The sequence below is a fragment of the Drosophila mojavensis genome, unplaced genomic scaffold, assembly GCF_018153725.1.
Source record: "Drosophila mojavensis isolate 15081-1352.22 unplaced genomic scaffold, ASM1815372v1 contig_82, whole genome shotgun sequence".
In the NCBI taxonomy this organism is placed as follows: Eukaryota; Metazoa; Arthropoda; class Insecta; order Diptera; family Drosophilidae; genus Drosophila; species Drosophila mojavensis.
In genome coordinates, this window is record NW_025318908.1 from 480,349 (window position 1) to 507,617 (window position 27,269).

Consider the following 27,269-nt stretch of genomic DNA (forward strand, 5'->3'; position numbering starts at 1 on the left):
TGTATACCACGCGGATATCGAGTTTTGATTTAAAAATCGATAACTTGCCCCGTTATTTTGTTATCCATTAAAAACATTATCGAAAACCAGAAATAAATTTATATCTGCTACATCTTTAAGGCTAGAGTCGCCAAGTTTGTAATGTAGATTTATATGTACTTTAGAGAATTTCGGTTTTTGGTAAAATTTAGCCCCACCCCTATATTCTCCCCTGCGCCCACATATTTGTAAAAAAAATGCATGCATATCCATGTTATAATCATAATCTGAAAGTTTCATAAAGAAAGTACATCCACAAGGAAAATTATTAAGCAATTAAGTTCTCATAGTAAGCGCACACTGCAGCCCATGAGTGTTTAGGCGTGGGTGCTTGTGTACGTGTGTGTGAAAAGTTGAATCATAAATTAAAAATGAAATATTTATATTTAAGTTGAAGTCCCACGGACTCATATGACTATTAATCCCTCGTAAGAAAATCCAAATAAATTTGATAAATTGCCAGCACAGTATGATGTTGAAAGGACGACACTTTTGTATATATAAATATTTTGTATATATAATTCTTTTTATTGGCTTGTTACTATCAAATCAGACGAACACGCTAAATTACATACGGAAAGATATTGATAATGGAAAAATTTGCATTCAACTTCCATTCAGATCAACATTGATGTTAAAAAGCTACGATGAAAACGTCAAAACATTTCAGAATTTAGCATAAATAATTTGATGATTCATCAAGACATTTTATTGAATACCTAGCCAAAAACTGCAATATATCTATCTTTCTCATTTGTACTTTATTTAAATGGCTCTGAATAATTTAAAAATTAGTGCAGATATTAGGAACGCGCGGGATTCTAGAAATTTATTGCAGCTCGAGTAGATTGCTGGCTTTATTAGTTTGTTGGTTTGTTGGCCTCGCTGGTGTGTTTACTTTTACTCATTTGCATGTGCTGCGGGTCATTAAACCTGGCGTCAACCTCACCAAGGCATATACATATGACCTGACCAAAAGGCATATTCGTTAGACATACAATCAGACGTATAGGAGTAGTATATTAATTAACCCGAAAAAACCGGTATGTTATATATGTTTAACCTTATGCTAAACGCGGCCCCATCGAGCAAGTCCGACGTCGATGCCGATGCTACTACTAACGTCGACGCCGACTGCAGCAGAGGTAGCTACTGTCTGTCGGCCGGGTTGATTATTAATTTACCAATAAATTGCCGCTGCGTATACGTAATATTTCACAATTTTAGCTTAATGATCGAAACGTTATTCATGCACTGATTTCCGCTGCAGGTGTCATCGTCGTCGTGCGGAAAAGAGATAGCAGCAGCACTCTAACCAGTTGCGCGTATTAGCAAAAACTGAGAAAAAATAAAAAGCTAAAAGCTAAAGAAAGAAAATGAAAAAAGAAGCCAATCCAAGGCCCGCATTGAAATTACAAATGACGAGAAATTTGTCATCTTTATTATTGCAAACAACGCGCGCGCGCAGCCGACGACAAACGACGACAATGCTCCCCTGGACAATTGGCGGGTGCGTGTTGCTGGACCCCAATCCATGGGGCCAAGCTGGGCTGTCTGTCGAGTGGAGTCGAGGCGAGGCCAGCGGAGCACACAGAGGCCGCAGACAGAGCTGCCGCCGTTTGCCGCTGTTGACAACTTGCCACACATCTTTTGGCTAAGCTCTGGACTGCGCACAGTGGCTAGTGGCTAGTGGCTAGTGGCTAGTGGTTAGCGGAGTGGACAGGGACAGCCACTTGGTAGCCATTGTGCGCTCAATTGATTTTTCATTTAAATAAAAATCCACAGCGGATTTGGACCCGGGCCTGTTGTGTGGCTTAATGAGCTGCCCGTTTCTTGTTATTGTTCAGCTTCTGCTTCAGCTCCAGCCACGAGCAAATATGTTTGTTAGCCCCTGTCCGTATGTGTGTGTCTGTTTGTTTATGGTACACAAAGTTTTTATTTTTATTTTTATTTTTATTTCAGCAAAAAAATATGTATTGTAGGTATGTATAAGGTATTGGCGTACAAAAGTAATACACTTTGATCTTGTTTCTTTCGTTTGTTTTTGTCTTGAATGGTTGCAGTTGGCTTCTTTTTTTTTCTGTGAGGCTTGTTTAAATCTATGTAGCAGTTGCAGCTCTTCTGTTGCGCCGCTCGTTGCACGAGTCTGGCGAATTTATCGACTCCGATCTCAGTTTATTGGCTTCAAAGTCCACAGCAAGTGTAATTAAGAGCTAACAAGAAAGAACTTAATTTCGGTGCTCTCACAGAAATCATTTTCAAGTAATAAAAATTAACAGGTGAATACAAATTTAACTAACGAAAATAACACAGCAGAAGCATAAAGTCTGCTATCAGTTCTGAATTCTGAAAAATAAACAGCTTCATATTGTATTTGCTTGCTTGAGAATCGGATTGAAAGGCGTGCAATAATTACGATATAGCATGGGATGATAGACCGTCAAATATTTTACGAAGTTCATTTATAAATGGTTTGGAATGTTTTGAGTTAGTCGATCGACTGCACTGCGATTGCCGTTTCGTATGGAATATATGTGTATAAGTATAAGAGAAACTATATCAGAGTTGATTAAATCGTACGATTGTCATTTATAAATATTGCTGCCTCTTGTGTCTGTCTCTGGTCTCTTTTGATTTAGCGTCTTCTTCTGTTTTCGTATAAAATTTTCTACTTAACATCCAATGCATAAATTTGCGCTAAAATTAGTTAAACCTTCTTACTGGCTAATGTATCGTGGATATGTAAAACGTATCGCGTTTAGTAAATGTATGTACACACCAGTTGCTAGCACCAATACAAATGTCTAAATATCAAATATCAAATATATCAAATATATCAAATTCCTTAGGTAGTGTAGTAGTAAACTGTTTTTATACTCGTGGTACCACTTGTTAACTTGGCTTCTTGAAGGCAACGTCTGCTTAGATGCTATAAACATTTTACAAATTCTCTTTTGATTGAATTACTTACTGGCTAATTCCTTACAGCTCGACTGGGCTTTGAGCCCGCTTACGGATCTAAATTGAGCTACTTAAGCGTTAAGACATACAAACTGAACGAACAAAGTGATGAATGAAACAGTGTTTTATAAATAATAAGGAGAAAACGTCAAAACAAAACGGCCTCATCATGGGCACTTTCCTATGTATGATGTTGATGTGGGCGTGGGCGTAGTCGGGGCTAATTTTTGAGTATTCCCATATGGCCTGCGGCTCAGTGACGTCGCATGTGCAGCGACAGGTGATCGGAGCGACTGAAGCTGCGAGTGCAGAGCTGACAGCGAAAGGGTTTGACGCCCGTGTGCTTCCTGTAGTGGCGGGTCAGCTCGTCGGAGCGGGCGAAGCGCCAGATGCAGCCCTCCCAGGTGCACACGTACGGCTTCTCACCTGCGCATGGAAAAGGAAATGAGCCAAAATGACGATAAGAGCTTGTGATAGTGTGAGTAATGAGAGGAACATAATATGCTTTGACTAGACGCCATTTTGTGCAACTCACCTGTGTGCGTGCGCTTGTGCGCCTTGAGATGCGAGCTCTTGGTGTAGACCTTGTCGCAGCCCTCCGTGTCGCACTTGTGTACCTTTCGGTTCTTATAGAGATCATTGAAGCCGCTGCCATTGGAGGCGGCGTCGCGACTGAACGAGGCGCCGCTGCCCGCACCGCTGCTGCCGAAATTGATGCCGCTGAAGCTACTGCTGCTGCTGCTGTCCTTACGCGCCCCGCCGCCTAGTGCCAGGCCGCCAAAGGCGGGGTTCAGTGCCGCATGCGTCGACCCACCTGAGCTCGTGTAGCTCTTCCAGCTGGGCGGTGAGCAGACGCCGCCAACAGTTGTTCCTGTGCTTGCGGACTTGCTGCCGCTGATGCTGTTGCCGCCACTCGCTGAGGAGCATTTGCGGGACGCTTGGGCATCGGTGATTTTATAGGGACTTTTGAAGAGGCTCAGCAAGCTGAACTTGCGATCGTAGTCCTGCATGAGGGCGCTGCTGCTGTTGCTGTTGCTGTTGCTGGTGCTGCTGCTGCTGCCGTTGTTGTAGCTGCAGCTGTTGTTGTTGTCCTCCTGCTTGCTGATGCGTCGATACGTGAAGAAGAATGGCGATGCTGCAAAGAATGGCGAGAATGGCAACTTGGAGACGCCGGAAGAATATATCTGCTGCTGCTGCTGCTGCTGCTGTCGCCCGAAGGCGCCCAGCGTAGAACCAGCAGCACTTGCATAGCCACTAACGGAGGATGAGCACGATGAGGCCTGCTTGCCATTGCTGTAGCTGCCGTTGCTGTAGTTACTGCTGGAGCTGCTGTAGGCTTTGCTGCTGGGTCCTGCTTTGGTGGCGGATTTGCTGCTGTTTCTAGTGGTGCTGCCGCTGCTGCTGGGGCTGGTGGCGTGCGAGGTGCTCGCTGGAATTGTAAAGGCAATTGAACGTCAGTTAAACAAAATGGCCAACTGTTGAGTTTTTATGGTCGCAAAAGCTTAATGAGACTCGTTAAATGTGCCCGGGTATTGGCATAAAATCAGCTTAGCTTCAGCCAAGACAGGCTGAGGCTGGGCAGGGGAGGGGGCGAAGGCAGTCGACATCAAGTGAACTGCCTCAACTGTCTGGAACACTTTGCCTTGTCAGTTAATAGTTGTACACAATTTCCTAATTTTGCTTGGCCGGGCCGGGCTGGAACCAGGCGGATCGAGTCATTGCATCAAAAACGTTTGCATGTCGCGTACTTTATGGGCCCCAGACAGTCGGACAGACAACGGCGACAGACGGACATCAAGTCCGTGCAGTCGTGATCCATTTAACCTGTGCTTGAGCGCCGCCGATTGCCAGTCGGAGTCGGAGCAAGTCGGCCCGGCTGCGAGCGGCTGCGAGCGGCAGCGAACACACGGCCCCTGGTACAGGGACAAGTGTGTCGATTTTGGCGCCCGCGACATCAATTGCCAACAGCAGCAGTCGCAGCAGCAGCAGCAACAACAGCTGCCACAACTACTGGCTGCAATCGAGTGTCATGATGCCTGCGTGACGGCTGCCAGTTTCCTAAGCTAACTGTCTAACCTCTCGCTCTCTCTCTCTTTCTCTCTCTCTCTTTACTCTGTCGGAGCCACCTCTTGAGAAGGGCTTCGCCGTGCTCCATATGAAAGTCTCCACTTTGCGCTACGAGCCACTTGACTGTACTTGTTTTCGCGAGTTGGGATTGTGGGATTGTGCTCTGCTCTCAGTTCCGATTGAATAATGAATATTGATCAGAAGGCTCGGGTTGAGACGACTTCTAACTAGAATCATTGATTAAATTAGTTATTCTGTATGTTATTTGTAGAAAAATAAATAGAAACAAGTATGAACGTTTCAGTCGGCCGTTACCAACTGCAGAATACTCATTCACGTCCCATTAGTAGCAATGTTTACCTCTAATACTGTACCTAACTGCAAAGTTTGGATGCTTACGCTCCAAAAGTGTGAAAATGACAAGGTATTTTTCGATAACCCAGGCCCCTAAATGAGCGTAAAATTTTTTATTTTTTTTACTGGTAACTCAACTGTAGGAGATATAAGCTTTTACGGTTTGCCACATATTTGCCATATATCCGCCATAGCTTATTGGTCTTGGGCGGTTGGCCCTAGTATATGTATCACTTTTCTGGTCTATAGCATCAATACTGCCCAAAATATAGCAGAATTTAAAAATTCACTATATCTTCAGATCCAATTCGTTATGCTCCTAGTGGGCGTAGACATATAATTCTTTCATAGGAGCTACAGTTTTATCCGGTTCGCCCCCAATGTACGTAGATATATCCGCCATAGTTTTTTATTTGAGTCGACGCGGAGCTACATTTCAAATTTCAACTTTCTAGCTCCTCAACTAATATGATTTCTAGTATATCGGAAAATGCATTTTCCGATTTGCCACGCCCCTAGTGGACGGGTCGGAAAATTTTAGCACTTTATAACTCGGACCAAAGAATTCAAAAGGATCTGTCACTATGTTTACCTGATCGCTTCATTCAATTTGTATCGCAGTATTGAAATGTGCCTCTCCTTGGGTCTAGAGTCGGAGTATATTTTTTATGAGTCTTTTAAACTATGTTTTGAAGTTAGTCTAGAATGGGAACCACAATGGCCCCAATTACATTTTGTCTCGATAGATTCAATCGCTAAAAGGCCAATACGTGCTCTCAGCTCTGTTGTGTTAAAGCATAATCATCCATTAATTAATTTCTTCATAGTAACAAACTATTAATAATATTTTTGCTACTCCTTTACTACCTTCCATTCGTTTGTCTCCTTCTGTCTTCAATTTGCCTTCTCGCACTTCTTCCTCATTTCAATAAATGACGAATATTCCATTTTTAGCCTTAGCAAATTCGTATTAATGAATGCACTACGGGCTGAATATTATAAGTTAAAGAACATATTTTAGAGTTGTATAGTCAACCCAACGAAAGTATTTGCATATTTACGACCCACTTACATTGTTATATCTCTATGTTCCGTCGCCTTAAATTTTAATATGGTTTGTATTTAAATACATAAATTTGCCTAATTTTTAAATCTGCTTTCGGTTTCTGCTTTAGATGTTCTATTCGTTTTCCAGTTCATTGCATAAGCCTAATTTGACGACTGTTCTATTTACACTCATTCTTATGCAAATGCATTAAATTAAATAAATAATATTGATCAAAATTCAATGGGAAGTCTCCTACTAGATGTTACCGTCTGCTCAGAATTTATAACTCATTATTAGATTATTTCCGTATTAAATGGAATCGGAATCGCAATCTCTTTCTTCTCTATGTCTCTCTCTTTCTCTCTCTCACTCTCTTGTTATTCCCTGAACCCATTGAAAATGGGAAATCAGGGTATAATGGTTTTGTTGAAATGTATGTAACAGGCACAAAGTATATATATTTTTGATCAGGGCAACGAGCTCAGTCGATTTGGCCCTGTCCATCCGTCCGTCTATCCGCATGTTTGAACGCGTCGATTTCAGAAGATATACGAGCTAGAGACTTGAATTTTTTTTAAATGACCGTATATACAGCGTGGATGTCGAGTATGCCTTTAAAATTCGATAAATCATCCCGTTATGTTTTTATCGAAAAAAACATGCAAGTTCAAGTCAGATGCCCGTTTAGCTAATTGTGAATGATTTTTAATTTTTTTTTAATTTGTCAAATATTCAACTTGTCAACTTCAGATTTAGTTTTATATACAGTTTATAAATACACAAATTTTGTAATTTACAGATTTTGGATACCACGCCCCCTTCGCCCACAATTCGTAAAAAACTTTTAAGTAAATACTTTGGAATATACATACATTTGAACATTATGATCATGTTCTGAAAGCTTAATGAAGATAGTCCTAAATAAGTCAAAAATAAATTATTCAACAGGTAAATTCTCATAATATTGCCCAAAAAAGTCGCTGCTTATTTCGCAGTTAGCAGATCGCCTGCTTATGCACTCGTGTGGTTTCATCTGCATGTGTATGTGCATAAAAGAATTGCAGAATGATTAGAATATCAGCTTGGAGGGTTCAGGGTATCTTCTTCTTATGTATCTCCTTATTTGTTGATTATTTACTTTATTTTACTTTAGATCTATGAACCAAGATATTATAGCTGAGTTAGCTAAGATACATACATTTTGCAAATGATAAGGTTGATCAGCGTTCTTTGAATATGAATATCGACTTCTATTCATGCACATATTTAATTGATTATATTTATTAAAATCAGCAGAGAAGAGATGAATCATAGGTATACAGACTTAGTTCACTGGAACTAAGCGCTCGCTGTTCAGAATCATATTATATGTTATATAATTTGAATGTACATTATATAAATAAAAAGTCTGACAAATTCCTACATTACTTTACTATAAGAGAATATAGTCTAAACAACAGTTAAAACAAGTAAGAAGACTCTAGTCGAGACTGCTCGACTAGGAGATACCCTGAACCCTCTAAGCTGATATTCTAATCATTCTGCACTTCTTTTATGCACACATACATACACATGCATCCACACGCACGCATAAGCCTGCGCTCTGCTAACTGCGCAGTAAGCAGCGACTGCGCTTGGGCTGCGCTGCAGTGTGGGCAATATTATGAGAATTTATTTGTCGAATAATTTCTTTTGTAGTCATACGATCTTAATGAAACTTTCAGAGTGTAATCATATGGTGAATATGTGTGTACATTTCAAAGCACAAGTCTCTAGTACTTGAAATGCGTTTTTTACAAATTGGGGGAGAAGGGGGCGTGGTATCCAAAATCTGTAAATTACAAAATCTTTGTATCGATTAACTTTATATACAACGCAAATTTGAAGACAACAGGTCTAATAATGTTCAAATTAGGCTAAAAAAACAAAATCAATTTTTCGATTATTCTCGATAAAAAAGTTATCGGACGATTTATCGAAAAAATAAAGCAAACTCGTACTGCGTATGGTACACACGAGTATGCATGCCAAATTTCAGCTCTCTAGCTCTTATAACTTCTGAGATCGACGCACTCATACGGACGGACGGACGGACGGACGGACAGACGGACAGGGCTATATCGACTCAGCTCATCGCGCTGATCAAGAATATATATACTTTGTGGGGTCTGCCACGCCTCCTTCTGCCCGTTACATACTTTTTCACAAAACCATTATACCCTGATTTCCCATTTTCAATGGGTTCAGGGTATAATTAGCCAATTCTGTTTATATATTGTACATATGTAACCTATTTTGTATTGAATTTATTTTTAGTTTTGTATAATTTATCTCTTTTTTTTAGATTTTGCTCCCTTCTCTACGGCTACCGCTTTCAATTTTCACTTGTTAAAGCTCCCCTCGTTTTGGCTGGCTGTCGCCGTCGGTGCTATTGTGGTGCTTGTTGTTGTTGTTGTTTTTGTTGCTGGCAAACTGTAAGAGTGACCCATGCTTAAGTGCTTTGTCTGGGGCCCCCTGCCACAGCATGACCGAGGGACACAGCGACTCAGCCGCTGCGACTGACCGTCAACGCGGGTCTGTTGGCCGGGTTGGCCGGCCGCTTGTTTTAGCCCGAAGTGCTTCAAGTGCGTTAGCGTTAGAGCTCCGACCTGTCTACACATGCTCACACGGACCGGGAACTCGAACCGACTCTTGCTGTGGCTCTTGCTGATGCATTTGTAATTTCCATGCCAGCATTTGGCTGCACAGCGCCCAAGGTAGCGCACTGTGTGTGTGTGTGTGTGTGTGTATGCATGAGAGAGAGAGAGAGACTGCCCCGTGTTATTAAAATTGATGGCATTTAATTGAACTGGCCATCAACGTCAGCCCACAGTGCCGTTTTTTCCCCATTTAGCCATTTTGCGGTGTGTTGCCCCATTTGCAATTGCGACGCTTAGAAGGGACCATTCATTTGGATCTCGGCTCTCTGGATGCGAATGCGAATGCATATGCTAATGCGCATTATGTGGCCAACAGCAGCAGCAGCAGCAGGCGGCTGACTGTCATATATTTTGTGTCCAAATAAATATGTATGTAGGTAGTATCTATATATGTATATATGTATGTATGTATATGGACAGATGTCCATTTTCCCGTTGCGCATATAATCACCGCTTTTACCGAAATGCACACGCTGACTTCATATTTCTGCCAATTTAGTGGCGGTGCGCGTTTAGGCGACCCAGAGATTTGAAATCACACTTGTGCCTATTGCCAAAGTGGTGCAATAAAAAAAGTGAATGTTGCCCCGAGTGGCACACACACACACACACACATTATGAGAGAGACGCAGCTGAAGAGTCGTATTAGTAGCCGCATGGCAGCTCCTTTGGCGCGTCTTCAAAATGGTCGTCTTGGCCATAAACTGCTCATTTGACTTTGGCTGGGAGCGCGCTGCGAGCTGCGAGCTGCGAGCTTCGCGATTGCGTTGAACGTGCCGCCCGAGCAGCCAGCGATAATTATGATGAGACTGACGACCAAAAGCCGCAGACTGCAACCGGGTTGCCAGCGCCTAGTGCTGTGTGGTGTGTGTGTGTGTGTGTGTTGCTGTGCAGTGCGCGCTGCCTGCAATGCGGATCTTGCACCAAATGCGACTTGTTGGCAAAACCAAACAATAAATTACAAAAACAGTTGATAGGGTTTAATGTGCACTTGGTGTGCGATTGGTTATAATTGACAGTTCGCTTGGCTGGCTGGCTGTCTGTCCGCCCGTCTGTCTGTCCGTCTGTACGTCTGTCCGTCTGTCTGAGTCTCTGTCTGGCGACGTGCTTCGCTGCACCACCGCCGCAGCACCGCACTAGCACAGCAGCAACCAGCAACCAGCACCAGCACCCAGCACCAACTGACTCGTCGTTATGTCTGTTACGTTTCTTGGCAGTTAATTGCCAGGCGCGCACATTGATTTACTAGTGGATTTTTATATAAAACTGTCGTATTTAAGTTATAATTATGAAACAGCATGGCGTATGAGCAATGCCCAACACACACACGCTCACACACACTCACACGGACAACACTTTCGATGTTAGCACATCAGAATTTATGGCGTTGCGCATTCGCCGTGGGGGCAAGCCAAAACCTCAGCCACGCCGCCAGGCTTTAAATTCACAGTCACACATACACATACACACACACACAGAGTCACATATGCTTTTCCTTTTTTTTTTTCAACTATTTTTCACACTCTGCGGGCGTCTTTTGAACCTTGAAATAAAAGTTTCCCACACTGGCGATAGAGCTGGGCAAATGTTTCGATTTTCCTTTTGGCTTTGCTATCTATCTTGGCCAAGCAGAAAACTGAAAACTGAATGCCGCTGAGCGCTGCGATACTCGGCTTAAGCTCTTAACTCTTAACTCTTAACTCCAAGCTCTAACACTGGCTCAGCGCTGGCTAGTCCAGCGCCTGATTCCCAGCCAGCCCAAAATGGTAGCAGACGTAGACTTTGTGGCAGCGAAAAGCTAATGAGCAACAAAAACAACAGCAGCAACAACACTAACAGCGACAAACACTAGCGAATGCAAACTGCACCTGCCAAACGGCCAAACAAACAGCCAACAACAGCAACAACAACCAAAACAACAACAACACTAGCAAGAGTCATTTGAAAAGTAATTTCTTAGCAGCAGCAAACGATTTTATTAATGCTCTACTATGGCTAAAGTTATGTCTTACTTTAAATTATAGTTATAGAGTTTCCATTTTACAGTTTCCCAGAAGATCCCTAAAAATTCTAATGGCAAAGAATAAAATTTAATATTTTTTTAGAATATTCTAATACTAACAGTAAAATAATATATATACAATGCTGCTCGGCCAAAACTATAAAATTCCATAAATATTTATGAGTCCTTTAAGAAGAATAAAAATCTCTTGAGTTTTGATTTATGTATATACATACAAATATTCAATATGATCGATTGGCTCAACATTCTTCCTGGTTGGCAGAGTGTTACAAGCTGTGTCTTTAGTCCAGCATAGCCTGCCGCGGGTACTCGTCGACCGGCTCTGCCCACATCGCCACATAGTCGTCCTCCTCCTCGGCTGCGACTTTGACTTCTACGTTGTTGGCGCTTCGTTAGCGGCTGCTGTTTTATTTCTGTTTGTATTTCTTGAATGTGGCTTTTATTCATTTTCCCTCTCTTTCTGTCATGTTTCTCTTTTTGTGTGTCCCCCTCTGCTGCTGCTCATTGCTCGATTTGTTTTTTATGAGCAAATTGTGCAAATATCTTAAAGCTGAGCACAACTGACAACTAGATAAATTTAAATGAATCTCCGCGCTCATAAGCTGACAGCAAAATGGGCTGGCAGCTCAGTTAGCCAACTGCCCGTTAGTTAACTGCCCGCCGGCTGGCTGGCCAGGCGCGTCCCCAGCAGAAAGATGGCAGAACAAAAAACGAGAAACATTTAATTGTTTGCTACCAATTATGTATTTGTCAAGTTAATTGGTATGTCAACGCAACTTGTTTTTAGTTAGCCTCAATGTGCGCTGGCTCCTCGGTGGTGGCATCAAAGCAGCTGCAGCGACCACCGCCAAAGCCGCAGCTAAAGCCAAGCCAAGCCAAGCCTAGGAAAGCGCCGAACGCATTGTCAATAAGGAACAGCAGCAACAACAGCAACAACAACAGCTGTTGCTGCCAAGATGAGATACCAAACGCAATGTCAATCATGCAGCCATTTTACACCACGTCTAGGCCTGGCCAAAAAAAGAGAAAAAAGAAGTCGATGCCACAAACGGCAGCCGCGAAGGTGTGAAAAGCAATGCGAGGCAGGCGAAGACTGCAGCCGCCTGCAACTGCAGCAGCAGCAGCAGCAGCAGCAGAAACTGGACCCGTTTTTCGTCCGCCTGTCGCACATTGATTGTCAGCGCGTGTTGGCCACCGATTGATGCACTTGGAAGCGACGGCAGTCGACGGCAGCGCTGATGAATGTGCCGCTGGCCAGTGGCCGGCAGCACAGCCTAGGCTCTGGCTATGGCTATGGCAATGGGAATGGGAATGGGCAGACACCTCGTGGCTGGCTGGCTGGCTGGCTTATCGGGCGATCTGTTGCGGTTAACAAATGCTTTACGCTAATGACAATTTTGTTATACATTTTATGCATGCGCTCGCGCGCATACGGCAGCCGCATACATGGCGTATACGCAATGCCGATTGACGATTGAAGCGATAAGGCGACGGCCAGCCGTCGATGGACAAGTCGATAAATAAATTTATGCACAGCCAAAGAGGCGTAAAATGCGCTATTTGATTTAATGCACAAGTGTGTGCCATGTGTTTGAATGTGTGTGTGTGTGTGCGTGTATTTTCGCAATGATAATCGATTTATGGTGTGTGAAGTTTGTTTCTGTTGCTTTTCGTTTTGTATGAGCTGCTCGTGGTTTTTCTTTTCCTCTTTTTTTTTTACTTTTATTTTTTGTGTCATTGCTAATTGTGTACAAATATGGACAAAAGCGTGGACACGAAACAGAAGGCTTTCCAAATGGTCAGCACTCGTAAGTAGGCAGCATCCAGCTCTGGAGTCGCAGTCGCAGCTCTGGAGCAGTTAGTCAGCAGCAGCATTGGCATCAGCATCCGCTGCAGCATCAGCTACAGCCAGAGCCTGAGCAGCGGAAAGTTGCCCAACAGGCGTTTTAAAATGCCTCTGAGAAATAATTTATGCATTTCTTTCTCTGCAACAGATAAACGATGCGACGGTCACTTAAAGTGGTTTCTACATGCGTGTCCACTGCTGTGTGTGTGTGTATATGTGTGTCTGTGTGTGTGTGTAGAATACATGTTTGTTCGCCTTTTCAGCCTGTGAGGCGTTTAGTGCTTAGTGCAATGATTAATTGATCGTATTTATTATTGATTAGATGTTAGAGAACTTGCTGTATCGCCCATTGGGACACGAGCTGTGCTAAGCAGCTAACCGATAGACAAATTGTCCATAATACTTAATCGGCTGCATGAGCTTAATTTAGACTAAGTGCTATCTTAGAGAGAACTCTATTTATTTTCTACTAATGCCAAATATATGCAATTCATGTATATATGTATATATATATATATATATTTTGATACATATATCGTCTTCCTTTGAGGGAGCTGGAACAGTCATAAACTAAGCAGTGGGGTGCAATTTAAGATACTCTTCGCCATGGTACATGTAAATATTATTAATTCTTACATCTTACTCAGTTTAAACAAGTAAGAAAAAGTCGAGACTGCTCGACTACGATGGACTACAGTGTGGGCTTACTATGAGAATATAACTGTTTAATAACTTTTCTTGTCGAATGACTATCTTCATGCAACTTGTAGATCGTGATCATAACATTTAAAATGCGTGCATGTGCCGAAGCACAAGTCTCTAGTATTTGAAATACGCTTTTTAAAAAAATAAGGGTGAGGGGGTGGAGATGAGGAACCTAGGAAAAAATTAAGTCTCTAGCTAGTATAAAAATGAAAGAAATGTTTGCCAAAAGTATTGGAGCTGTTAATTCAATCGAAGCAATTATCGAGTGTAGATCGCGATACATCGATCGAGATACAAATATTACAAATCTTTCATTTATCTAGTGTTTTTCTCTATTTTACTCTCGATCGGTGTTCAAAGTCAAATAACATTTATATATTCCCTTTGGTACACTACTTTGCTTGGCATATCGACACATCCATCTAAACGAAAACGTGCGTCTCTAATACGCGATAATATCCATGAATTAAACAGTCTGGAGCTGGTGAGCGGTAATTGCTGCGTGTTAATTCAAACAAATGTCGGGAATTGCGCATTTAATGTGAAAATGAAGAAACATTGCGCACAGTATGGACGATGCCTGGGATCTCAGTGGATGGAGTGGGCATACATATGCGAACGTATGAACCAGGTGCCACAGCGGCCCGGGCCGTGCCGGGTCGGGCCCAAACGAGCTAGCGAGTTAGGTGGAGCGAGTGAAATAAATGATCCCAGCTTCATGTTTAATTTATTTGAAAGTTAACACACATATAACAACTGCAACAACAGCGAGTCGCGACGCGCCGCCGGTGACTGCCAAACAGTAAAAAAAAAATACAACGAAAAGATGCAACATGCTGCAGCTCGAGTGCGAGAAGGGAACGAAGAGGGAAGGGGGACGGAGGGAAGCCGCCTGGCGAACGGGCATTAATGCGTCGTAATCACACTAAGCAGACATTAAATGCGTTTTCGCTGTTTGAGCACCAGCCCGAAGTCGGGACAGCGCCATAGAAAAAGAGCCAAGAGACAGCCAGCCAGCCAGCCAGGCGAGGAGGCTCACCAAGCAACAAGCAACAAGCGTCTAGCAACAAGCGTCTAGCAACAACAACAGAAACAACAGTGCCTAAATGATTGATAAAATAATTGCTTGCACGTGATGCGCACTTAGCAAATGAACAAAAGAGCAGACTGAGCAGAAGAGGCAAAAGTAGGAGCAAAAAAGAGAAAGGCTCCAGCCTGCAAGCCTCACGCAATGCCCGCACAAGTCCAAGTGTGAACAACTGCAGCCAGCTATGTCCCTCCCCAAGCCCAACCCAGCTTAACAAGTGGCTCAATGAAATGCGCTTAGCTGATTCAAAATATCATTTCTAAGGAGATATATAATTTCAGGCCAAATATTCCTTTGGGAAAGCATATCATTCCACTATTTCAATTTTATAAATATTGTAAAAAAGTTGACTTGATTATAAAGTATTTAATTTAATAACTAATTATTGTACAACGTAAAGTATTTTGAATTTTTGTAAAATGTGTATATTTAGTATTTTACATATTTACTACATATGTTTTAATTTACTCAACATTTAAGAGCTTAGTTTGATAATTGAACTAAATTGTTCTCGCAATCCTTATTCAAAATCGAAAAACAGTTTGTTTTGGTAGGTTAGGAAAGAGCGTATCCTCGATATATTTGAACTTATATAATAATGGATATCTTTATTAAATACTTTAAGTCTTGATACTTTATATATATTTCAATTTTTAAATTACTAAATTCAATAGTTCTTTTCAGTATCCCAAAGCCTTTTCAATTCTTCTCCTTAGTCATCCGAATTCCTTTAAGAATTCTCCGTACTTAAAAGGAAGTTATGTGTGTTATTTGTTGACTCGAGCGTTGACAAATTTTATGCCAGCAGCAATAGCTACTCCAAATTCTTCTAGCCTTGTGCTGCCAAATGCCTGACTACTATTTTAAGCGAGTGTCATTAGGTGTGCGCAGCCCAAGCTATAAAAGAAAAAACTGTATCAAGTCGAGAAAGGCCCAAAACTGAAGTGAGGGCACTGGAAATCTAACGAATTATAACGTGGGAAACAAACTGAGAAACGTTGGCAGCACAAATTGCAGCAGTTAACGGTTCCTGTTTCGTCGCAAATTTGGCTAAGCAAAAAACTAAAAAATAAGAGAGAGACAAAAATCCAAAAAATTAAACCAAAAGACAAACTGAATGAAGCATCCAAGCCCGATACGAACTAAACCAGGCAGCCAGCCAGGCAGTCGGGCAGTCAGCTTGGCAACGATTGCCACGACAAGTGGCCCCCCGCTCGGCTCTAGCTGGAGCTCCAGCATTTGCCCGCCCACTCGTGCGCCACATTATTTCATGCAAAATCATGCCATGGGAACCACGACGTAGCTTCTCCCAAATACAGCAGTCTAGAACTATTAACGGACTAGCCCTCCATGCCGCTCTGGCCATGGCCGAACCGGAGTCTCCTCCTGCTGACTGCTGCAACTAATGCACAATCATCGCAGATTATTTCATTTAATGTCAATACAAAAACAGCAAGCGAGCCGTGGCCAGAGCAACATCTTTGCCGATGCTGCTGCTGCTGCTCACTGTGGATGTGGCTGTGGCTGTGGCTGTGGCTGTGACTGGAGCTATGGCTGAAGCTGTGGCTGTAGCTGGCTGTGGCAACATCGTCCACATCGGCATCGACATCGACATCGACATCGACATCGACTGGGGCTGCGGCATCCTGGCGTGCATTGAAAGCTGAAAGTTTGACACTCCAATTCTCAATGCCGCAGGGCAAACAAATTGAGTGGAAGCGAGTGCAGCAGAGGGGCAGACAGGGGCGGAGCAGCATGAGGCAGCCCGTTAGTGTTTTGCAAACGAGTTTAAGCTGCTGTTGACTTTTGAAAAGTATAAGGGCCCAGTCAGGAGACTCTGAGACCAGACCAACTCAGCCCAGTCAGCCTAAGCAGCCAAGTCAGCTCGAGCGCTGGACCACATTGCTCATACGCTCCGTTTGACCTTGCGAAATCCAAGTTTCTTTCTTGTTTTACCAATAAACTTTGTATATATATTTTTTTTTATTTTTTTTTTTTTTTATTTATGGCTGGGCATTGTGATATTTATTTGGGGCCGTCTTGATGGTCGCTGCGATCGCATCAGTCATGCGCCTGCCCCACTGAAGTGTGCAATCAATTTTAAAGCAGGCAAGATTTGCATAAGCCACAAGCAAAAAGCAGTAAAAGAAAACACTGCAAGAAAATCGCGGCCAGACAGCTATAAATGAAGTAATCAACTGAGACGAACACTGACAGAGTGAAATGCATACAATTCGACAAGGATGGAGGATTGGGGCGCATTGGGGCTGCAGCCACAGCAGCAGAGTCATAAAACCGACCGTCCAAGACGGTAGCTCAAGCTCACATAGATTCAATCATTTCCCGTTTAATTTAACGTAAAGTGCCTTTCTACCTGCACTGCAGACATTCGCCTTTTTCTTCAAAACATCAGTAGCAATTTAGCATCAATATTTACTTTTGATGAAACTCTTAATCTAACAAGTAAGAAAGCTGTAGTCGGGACTTCCTTGTATTTGCCAAAGCATAACTCTCTAGTATTTGAAATACGTCTTTTACAAATATGTCGATGAGGGGGTGAATAAGGGGTGGGGGTAAATTTTGACAAAAATCGAGATTCCATAAAGTACATATGAATCTGCCTTAACATTTTTTTAATTTGGTGACTCTAGCTCTAAAGATGTAGGAGACATAAATTTATTACTGATTTTCGATAGTGTTTTTAATCGACAACAAAATAATGGGGCAAGTTATCGATTTTTAAAGCAAAACTTGATATGCGCGGACGGATGGACAGATGGACAAAGCTAAATCGACTCAGCTCGTCACTCTGATCAAGAATATATATACTTTTTGGGGTCTGCTTCCTTTTATGCTTCCATTTATGTTACATACTTTTCACGAAAATCATTATACCCTATTTCCCATTTTCAATGAGTTTAGGGCATAATTAAGTTCCCTATAAGCTCCAGAAATACTAGAGCAATTGATGGAGCCATTGATAGTATCGATAGTTTAAACCATCGAAGCGAGGATTCAACGGGCAACTATAAATGATCTTTGCAAGTCTATAGTATGCCCTACATAGTTTGCATATTTTTGAGGGAACGATAAAATCGTTTGCAACTAATGTTGCTCTCTGATATTTGATAAAAATACCCACTAGAAACAAACTGTCAATATGAAGACAGTTCATGTTGCTTATTAAAATCTATATTCAAATAGTGATTCAAATAGTTAACAATTACCAATTAACCAAGTCCTAAGTCATGAACATTCTCCCCTTACTCCAGCGCAAACCACAAACTACAAACCTGGCTTATCGACTCGCTGGCTTAAACGACGTTTAAACCAATGTCGCGCTGTCCGGCTGGATACAGCCAATCTGTGATATATGTTCAACACGATATGCCACAGGAACAAGTGAATTCGATAAGACACGAGCAGCTGCCACACACACACACTCACACACAGATCTCCTTAGTGTCCGTAAGTTTTTGTACCCCGAACCCATTAAAAATGGGAAATCAGGGTATAATGATTTTGTGAAAAGTATGTAACAGGCAGAAGGAATCATCGCAGACCCCATGAAGTATATATATTCTTGATCAGGACGACGAGCTGAGTCGATATAGCCCTGTCCGTCCCTCCGTCCCTCCGTCCGTCCGTCCGTCCGTATGAGCAAGCCGATCTCAGAAGATATAAGAGCTAAAGAACTGAAATGTGGCATGCATACGCTTGTATATGATATACATATACGCACAAGTTTATCTTATTTTTTCGATAGCTCATCCGATAACTTTTTATCGAGAATAATCGAAAATTTGATATCGTTTTTTTCAGCCTAATTTGCACAATTTTAGGCTGGAGACTTTGAGAGATCTTGGATACCACGCCCCCTTCGCCCCAAATTTTTCAAAAATATATTTCGAGTACTAGAGACTTGTGGTTTGGAATGTACACACATTATAACCAGCCCAAGCGCAGTGCTGCTTACTGCGCAGTTAGCAGAGCGCGTGCTTATACGTGTGTGTGGATTCATGTGTATGTATATGTGCATAAAAGAACTGCAGAATCATTATACTATTAGCGTGGGGGGTTCAGTGTATCTCCTAGTCGAGCAGTCTCGACTAGAGCCTCCTTACTTGTTTCTTCTCTCTTGTTGCAACTTGTTGCTGTGGCAGGCCAACAATACAAGCTCCAAATAGACCCAATATCCTACCTAGCCAGATATCGGGCAATCGCTTAAATTAATTTGTTGTCACCAGTTTGTTCGAATAATCTATGCAGGCTGTGGGGCACGAGCAAATGTGTGCGCCACAAAGCTGTCCAGGTGGGTGGTAGTGACAACAACAATAACAGCAACAACCTCAGCAACTGCTTGTTGTTGCTGCTGGTTGGCTGGCGGCTGGCCGTCTGGCTGTCTGGCAAGTTGGAGCACTCGGACTGCGGCCCAACCCAAAATTGTTCACCTGTCAAATCAGCGTGCTGCGATCTTTTATTGGCCGCAGACATTGGCAAAGCGGCCAAGCGCCAATTGTTGCTGGCCACAACAACAACAACAACAACAACAACAACAGCCAGATTTATTTATTTAAGCGGCCGAGCTGTGCACCCATTTGAAATTGTTGCCGCTGCCTCGTAAAGACTTAATTAAGCCCCAATCTTGAGCGCGGAGAGTCCGAGCCCCGTGTCTGGGGCTGTGTCGTGGAGTCCGCTTCGAGTCGACGTTGGTCCATTCGTTGGTTCAGAGCGATAAATTTATGCCGCTAATTTGGCAGCGTTAACTCAATTTGTGACCACAAAGTGCACAATTTGTCGCGGCTCTTGATTGCCACAGCACAGCCACTCGGATTGGCTGCAGTCTCTGTTGCAGTTAGTGGCAACGCCCCAATGAGCTGCGCTCTGCAGCGTTGCCTTGCGACTTTGCTTTGTTTACTGTCTAATTATTGGCATGCCAACTGCAACTGCAACTGCTGCAGCAACTGCAACTGCAACTGCAACTGCTGCTGCAACTGACAGCAGTAACTAGCTCCAATAACCGACTGCTGCAGTTGGACAGAGATCTGCTGGCAGCATCTGCTGGCCGGAGCACCCATGCTGCGAGCGTTTGCCCCACGCTCTCAAGTGCATCCGCATGGCCCCAACTGCTGCCGCCTTATCGCAGGCCGCGAATCTTTGCCACACAATTGACTGCAGCTCCGTGGAGAGAGACGAGGCTAAAGAGATTTTCCCATAGTTTGCCGCTTCATATTTTAAACTGATAAAAGCGTGAAGTGACTGAAATGTGGTTCAGCTTATGCATAAAGCCGCCATATATGGCCAGCCCCGACTAACGGTCGGAGCACGCACTCTTTGGCTCTCAGGCACCAACTAACTGGGCTCATAAATCTCGGCAATTAATTTTTAAAGTGTTGTCGTCGTTCACTGCACTGCACCACCGCAGCACCACAGCGAATGCCATGTGACAACTGTCAGCAACTACTTGATACAAACTGCAAACATTCGAGCTACTCGCGAGTGCATAAAATGTTGCTAACATTTGTTTAGACTCTTTGCGTAATAATTAACGGCTCTGCGGGCTTTAATTAAATTGCGACTGAGCCATAAAACGTAAAGTGATGCTGCATCCAGTACTAATTGACCAACTGACATACAGATACCCTTTAGATGCTCCACTCGAAATGCTTGACAACCAAACTGCCAACACAACTCTTACAGAAATGGTATGGTTATTTATTTTCAACGAATCAGGATAGATGCTTGTTTGATTTACAGGCTTTGCCTTATATTACGAAAATATATACTCTATACTATACTATATACTATATATACTCTATACTCTAGTTCTAGTTAATTATGCCTATGAAGCAACTTTAATACGGAATTACGATGTTTTAGATGATGATCCGAACTACAAGTGAAAAATAATTGACTATTTTTATACCCACTGAAAAAAGAAAATCGTGGTATAATGGTTTTGCTATGTGGTTTGTATATGTAACAGGCAGAAGTAGGAGTGACAGAGAGACAGAAGTATATGTTGTTAATCGGGCCGACGGACTGAGTGAATTTAGCCCTGTCCGTCTGTCTGTACGTCCGTATGAACGCCGATATCTCAGAAGATATAAGAGCTAGAGACTTGATATTACCTTTCTATTAGTGTATTACTAGTGTACGCTAGTATATTCACTACGCAGTTCAAGGTTATCATATTTTTTCGATAACTCATCCTATTTATTTGTTATCGACAAAAATCGAACAAATTAAAAGAGCACAATGACGCTCGTTAACTCGAAAGATAAACAAACAAACAGGATTTCAAAAGATTTCCTCATAGCTCACTCGTATGCTCAATTAAGAGGCTCTCAATTTGTGCTACTACTAAAAAACCACGTTTTTAACTTTTCGAGAAATTAATCCACAACAAGTTAGAGTGCTCTAGACGAAACTGCTCGACTAGGATATACTCTGAACTCTTCTAATCATTCTGAAGTTCTTTTATGCACACATACATGCAGATGAAACCACATGAGTGCATAAGCAGGCGATCTGCTAACTGCGCAGTAAGTGTGGTTAATATTATGAGAATTTATTTGTTGAATACTTTTTCGTGTAGCGAACTAGCTTCATGAAACTCTCTGAACGTAGTCATGAGGTCAAAATGGTTGAACATTCTAATGCCCAAGTCTTAAGTACTTAAAATACGTTCTTTACAAATTGGGGGCGAAGGGGGCGTGGTATCAAAAATCTATAAATTACAAAACCTTCGTATTCATCTTATACATATGTACACTGTAGTCTGAAGTCCCAAGGTTTAATAGTGTTCGAATTAGGCTGAGAAAACCAAATCAATTTTTCGATTATTCTCGATAAAGTCGACATAGGATGAGTTATCGAAAAAATAAGCAAAACTTGTACTGCGTGTGGTATACACGAGTAAGCATGCCAAATTTCAAGTCTCTAGCTATGAATAATTAAAAATAGATTCCAAGCAGTCGCTTACTAGGCGGCTAATACACGCTCTTACATGCTCCCAACTGTTTCCAATCTATCCCAAATACCAGCTGACTCAATATGGGCTTGGACAATTGGATTGCATTGATCGAGTTGCTGCAAAAACATCCTGCACATACTTTACGAGTACATCACATTCAAATCGTTAGCTGAAATGCGCTCAATTTTCGGTTGTTTTTCTGCTGCTGTTGTTGTTGTTGTTGTATTTTATCTTTCAATAATTTGCGCAGAAATATTTTTCACGAACGTGGGAAAAGCTCAGCTGCCCGCGCTCGCAGTTGTCCATGTTGTAATGCTCGCAGTTGCAGTTGCATTTGCAGTTGACGTCGCTGTCGCAGTCGGCGTCGGCATCGCAGTTGGCGAGTCTTGCTACGTGGCCTGTCTCGTCCCGTTGGCAAGCAGATCAGCTGCAATTCATGTCAAGCTGCAAATTCAACAGAATTCGAGCGCCGTTGTCGTCGCCGTGTTGCAGTTGCAGTTGCAGTTGCAGTTGCAGTTGCAGTTGCAGTTTCAGACGCAGTCAACCAATTATTTTTATCGATTTCGGCTTCCACTCAGCCAGCCAAGACGCAGGCGGCTGCTCATAATCAAATGCTGCTGCGTCGCGTCGCTTCGCGTCGGTGATGCCACAGCTGACATGTGGCAGGCGCAAATGTGCGACTTGTTGCAAGTCGCAGTCGTTGTCGCTGCCGCTGTCGCTGCCCCAGTCGCAGTCGCAGAAGCATTCGCTTTCAAATGATTGAATGCATGAAAGACTGCTGACTGGGCGAGTGTGTGAGTGTTGAAAATCCTTTCAATAAATAGCCAAAGACAAGTAGCCGTTAAAACGCATTCAGCCTGAGCAGTTAACCTGGCCAACATACCAACTGTCTGTCTGTCTGTCTGTCTGTCTGTCCGCCTGTCTGTCTGTCTCCCTGACTGTAGTTGTTGTTAGCTGTTGGCTTGTTGATTCATGATGCTGCTGGTCGGCAACTGCGTCCCCCGACTTGGCACCGTGTGGCATGTTTCGTTTGTTGCGTTTTTGATCGCAATTTGACAATGCGAACAACAACAGCAACAACAACAACAGCCAAATAGACAGCCAGACAGACGGATAGACGTACATGCGCCCGCTTGTCATTTAACATTTTTTTATGATTTTGAACATGCAACCAGGCCAAGAGACAGTCTTCAGTCCACACTCCATCGTCTATCGGCTCAATTCAATTCTTCAGTGAGCTGAAAATTGGTTTTGTTTGGCTTTTATGGCTTAATTGAAATTACCAACTAATGCATCGATCGAATTGTCGGAGGCAGGAAGTATTTAATTGTAAATGGAAATGCAAATGGTTTGAGTGCTTCTGACTACATGCATTATCGCAATGTTGCATGCCGCGCGGCATTGCCACTTCGATTGCCTTTAATCATAGTTTTTAGCTATGATTTCAATTTGCACTACATTTTCATGAGCTTGTCCAATGCGATCACATCAGAGGTGTTAACTTTATATTTTATTTTAACGTCAGTTGCATTTAAATGATAAGTGCATTTAGTTAACCTCCTTTTAATCTGAGGTTTCTTTGGCGTGCATTACTATATTTATTAATTTATAGGCGGACATAATAGATCAAACTATTAATGCAAACTGATGTTTGAATACAAATCGAGTTCACATAGCATAGTTGTCGACTTTGTTAATATTATTTATATAACTGAAAAGTGAAGGAGCTCGTGAGTTCATCTTAAATTCCTAATAATCTTGATGTCTTTCACATTAGATTATGTATTCAAATTGTATTCTGAATATTCCACGGAAGAACAAAGTAATAGACTATAAACATTATCAATAAATAAATATCAAGTAAATAAATATTGAACAAATACGAAATGAAATACATTGGTAATGCTTTCATTATTAATTACAAATTATGTCATATATATGTCTGTTTTCAAAACCTAACAAAACAAATATTTTGGCAATCAGATTTTAATATTTAATCTTATTCGGTACATTTGTAAAATTAAATAATAATAAAAAACAATTTTTTAATGTTCGTTCATTTTTTTATAATAACTTTACACCCATGAATGTAAGTGCATAACTCTAACGAAAAAAGTGATTAAATAAAAGTATGGAAAATTATGTACGCGGACATGCGAATATTCATTGCCCCTAAAGAGTATTTCACTCCACATGATCCAGTATACACTTAAGTCATTTTGATTTACACGGATATATGTTGATATTGGAACCCATTAACTACTAAGTAGAATAAAACTCAAAAGAAAGAAGAAGAACGAAACTCTTGAAGTAAGAAAAGTGATCCAGTAAAAATAGGAGCATAATAACTAAAGCAATGAGAACTGCCTGCTGCGGATGATGCTGCATTTGACTCAATCTGAGTCAGTTCCGATGATAAGCAAAAGCAACAAGAAAACGAATCACCCATAACAACGACGACAACAACAATAACAACAACGGGCATGGCGACAGCAGCAACAAAAAAATAGAACGTGAGAAATAATATTCAATGAAGCGCCAAAGTAAACGCTTCAAATGTTTTTTTCTTTTTTTTTTTGTTTGCTGCTTCTTCTTGACTATCAGTTTTTGTTGTTGTTGTTATTGTTTGCAGCTCATTTTGCGCCTGGTACACGCTACTCGTTTGTGGCAGCGAAAAACCTTTTGAAGGTTGATTGTGAAAGTCACGATTAACGGAGGAGTCGCCAACGAAATCAGAGGAGGCGTCGCTTTTAGTTTTATTTCCCGCTGCTTGATTTCTGTAGGTCTGCTCATACCCTTGCCGTGGGCATTATAGATGTGTCACGAAATCTGTAACGCATAGTGGGAGGGGCCGTTGATTAGTATCAGCCAGATATAGCGATGTCAGTACGTTCCTCTGTCTTTGTCTAACAATATTGGTTAGCTGGGAATAAAGTAGAGCTGAGGGCGACTAATCGTGTATATTGATCCATCTATCTTTGCTATAATCGGCACTACAGCAATCTTATATAATTCTACGTATAGAGAACAAACAATCTAAATAGAATTCAAATTATTCGACTTTTCCACAATTTTCATAATTGATTTCATTCATAGACTACCCTGCGGCAACTTACAAACAACAGCAACAATTCTTTATGCGCCAGCCCCATCTCTTTTCATTCATCGAAATAGAATCAGAATCATTATGATTGATTAGAGTTTCGGATATTCAAATTTGTCGGCTCAGCTCAAAAGGTGACAAAAACAGGCGAGAGGCAAATGATTTCTTGTGATTGCGCATTGCATTGCTGCATCTTAAGCCGACTTGCCACATGCGTATCATTAAAGCGTCGACGCGTTTGAAATGCACCGACTGCATTCAGGTGTTGCTGGCGGGCAGAACACACCTTTCAGCAGCAACATTTGCCATCATTTGGCAGCGTTGCGAAATTGTCGCCAGCTTTTCGACACACCCGACAGAGCTTGGGTTTTTTCTTTTCTGGGCTGGAAGTGGCAGAGCTTTAGCACTTTTATTATTATTTCTTGAAAATCGGCTTCGTAGCAGCTTCTGGCTGAGCGAGCAGCAAACAATCCGGCAACCACACTAACTGACTGCCAGTCTGTCTGCCCAACTGTCTGTCTGTCAATCCGTCTGTCTGTCTGTCTGTCTGTCTGTTTGGCTTGCCACATTCTACGCCCACACATAGCTTCGCCCACACACACGCAAACATGTTCGGGACGTTCTTGCGCATATATCGCTTACTGAAACGCATATCCACACCCAAAAAGAAGAAACCGAAAATAAAAATAATAATAAAACACACAAACTTCCGTAACCAGTCGACAGTTTAATGACTTTGATGACGCAGCGTGTGCTTTCAATTTACGATCAGCAGGCAGCAGAACTGCGCAACTGCAACTGCAACAGCCACCGCCGCCGCCACAGCAATTGCAACAATTGCCGTTTAGTTTTTGGGCTTGGGTGTTGCCTCGTGGTGGGCGTTGCTCAAGCAAACAGAAGTTTCCTCTTTTATTCGTGTGCTCATGTGCCTCATCAGTGGATGGGAGACCATCAATAGGCCTGATGGGCTTCGGGTGTAACAAAGTGTCTCAACGCTAATGGAAAACGAAGTTCGAACTGCTTTCAACGTGGCCGTTAAATTGTCAGCAGTTTTCTAACCGTGTTTCTTCTGATTTTAACGAACTATTGAAGGCTTCATTTGTCTCTATGAGACTGCATTTCTAATTAATATCATATGCCCAAACTATATAAAGAGCTGGTATTCCAATAATTCTACGCTTCTATTCGGCATACACAATAAACGACACCTGCACACACATACGCATGCATCTGCATGCTCTGCTTGATTCGCAGTTGATGCAGAAACTGCGCTTAGATTGCGCTTCGGGCTAAGAGACCTTATTTGTTGAATACATCTTCTATCTATTTTTCAAAGCACAATTCTCTACTATTTGAAATAAGCTTTTATTTTTAATTTTGTGCTAAGGATTGTGGTATCTAAGCTTTATAATGTTTGTTACATTACACAGTATCAGTAAATTTCTAGCTCCAACAGTATACAAGCGACGCTTTAAAAAACAAGCTATCGATATAAATCGATAAAAAATTAGATAACATACTGAAACATGGACATGGACAAAGCTAGATCATGCCTCCTTCTGCCTGTGACAAACATTTTCACATTTTCCAGAGGTTCAGAAAATTTAAAATTACTAAATGCAAAAATATCAATGTTTCACTTATTTAAAAATAAAAATAATAATAATAATAATAATAATAATAATAATAATAATAATAAAACATTTACAATATATACTGTGTAATCTTCGAAAGTCCTTACTACCAAGAATATCTTTATTACCAGGATAAAGCACTTCCGATTAAATAATATCAATTTTAATGTAAGTCGCTTTTCTAGGCTTAACCCAAAACTCAAAATAAGTGTGAATTTATTTGTTTTGGAAAATATTGGCTTGCTTATAAATATTTTCGTGTCAACAAATTCATGTCATTCTATGTTTATACTAATTAAAAATAAATTTATGTGAGCTACCTCACGGTATTGGGCGCAGGGACAAGCTGTAGCTCGATTCCGTTCGAGCTGTCACAACGTCCACAGAGTTCTTTTCGGTTGACAACTGCCAACGGTGGAGGAAATCAACATTACTCATACGCCATGTATGCGCTGCAATTGATTTACATGTTTTATTGATGGCTTCGATGCGATAGTCGTGTATTTCATTTTATGCAGCAATAAATATTTGGCTACCTTTTTCATTTGCTTTTCGTGCCTTTTTATACTGTTTTGGGCTTTTTTGGCCAACATGTGCCGTGAAAATGAGCCAATTAAAGAAATGCAAACAGCAACAAGAACCATAACAGCCTTGCGACCAATTCAACGAGGCTACCAACAAAAAACACTGTTTGTTTTTGTTGTTGTTTCTGCTGCTGCTGCTGCTG

At 41.8% G+C, this 27,269-nt stretch overlaps 1 protein-coding gene across 1 annotated transcript in view; it reads right to left on the minus strand.

Annotated features, from left to right (window-relative positions):
- Window positions 1–1,971: 1,971 nt before the first annotated feature.
- LOC6581121 (Krueppel-like factor luna) overlaps window positions 1,972–27,269 on the minus strand; it is a 40,844-nt gene continuing 15,546 nt past the window's right edge. The window contains exons 4-5 of the mRNA XM_032730303.2: window positions 3,536–4,429; window positions 1,972–3,426 (exon numbers count right to left, since the gene is read on the minus strand). Of these exons, the coding sequence (XP_032586194.1) occupies window positions 3,254–3,426; window positions 3,536–4,429 (1,067 nt within the window). The 3' untranslated portion in view covers window positions 1,972–3,253. The remainder of the gene's footprint in view (window positions 3,427–3,535; window positions 4,430–27,269) is intronic.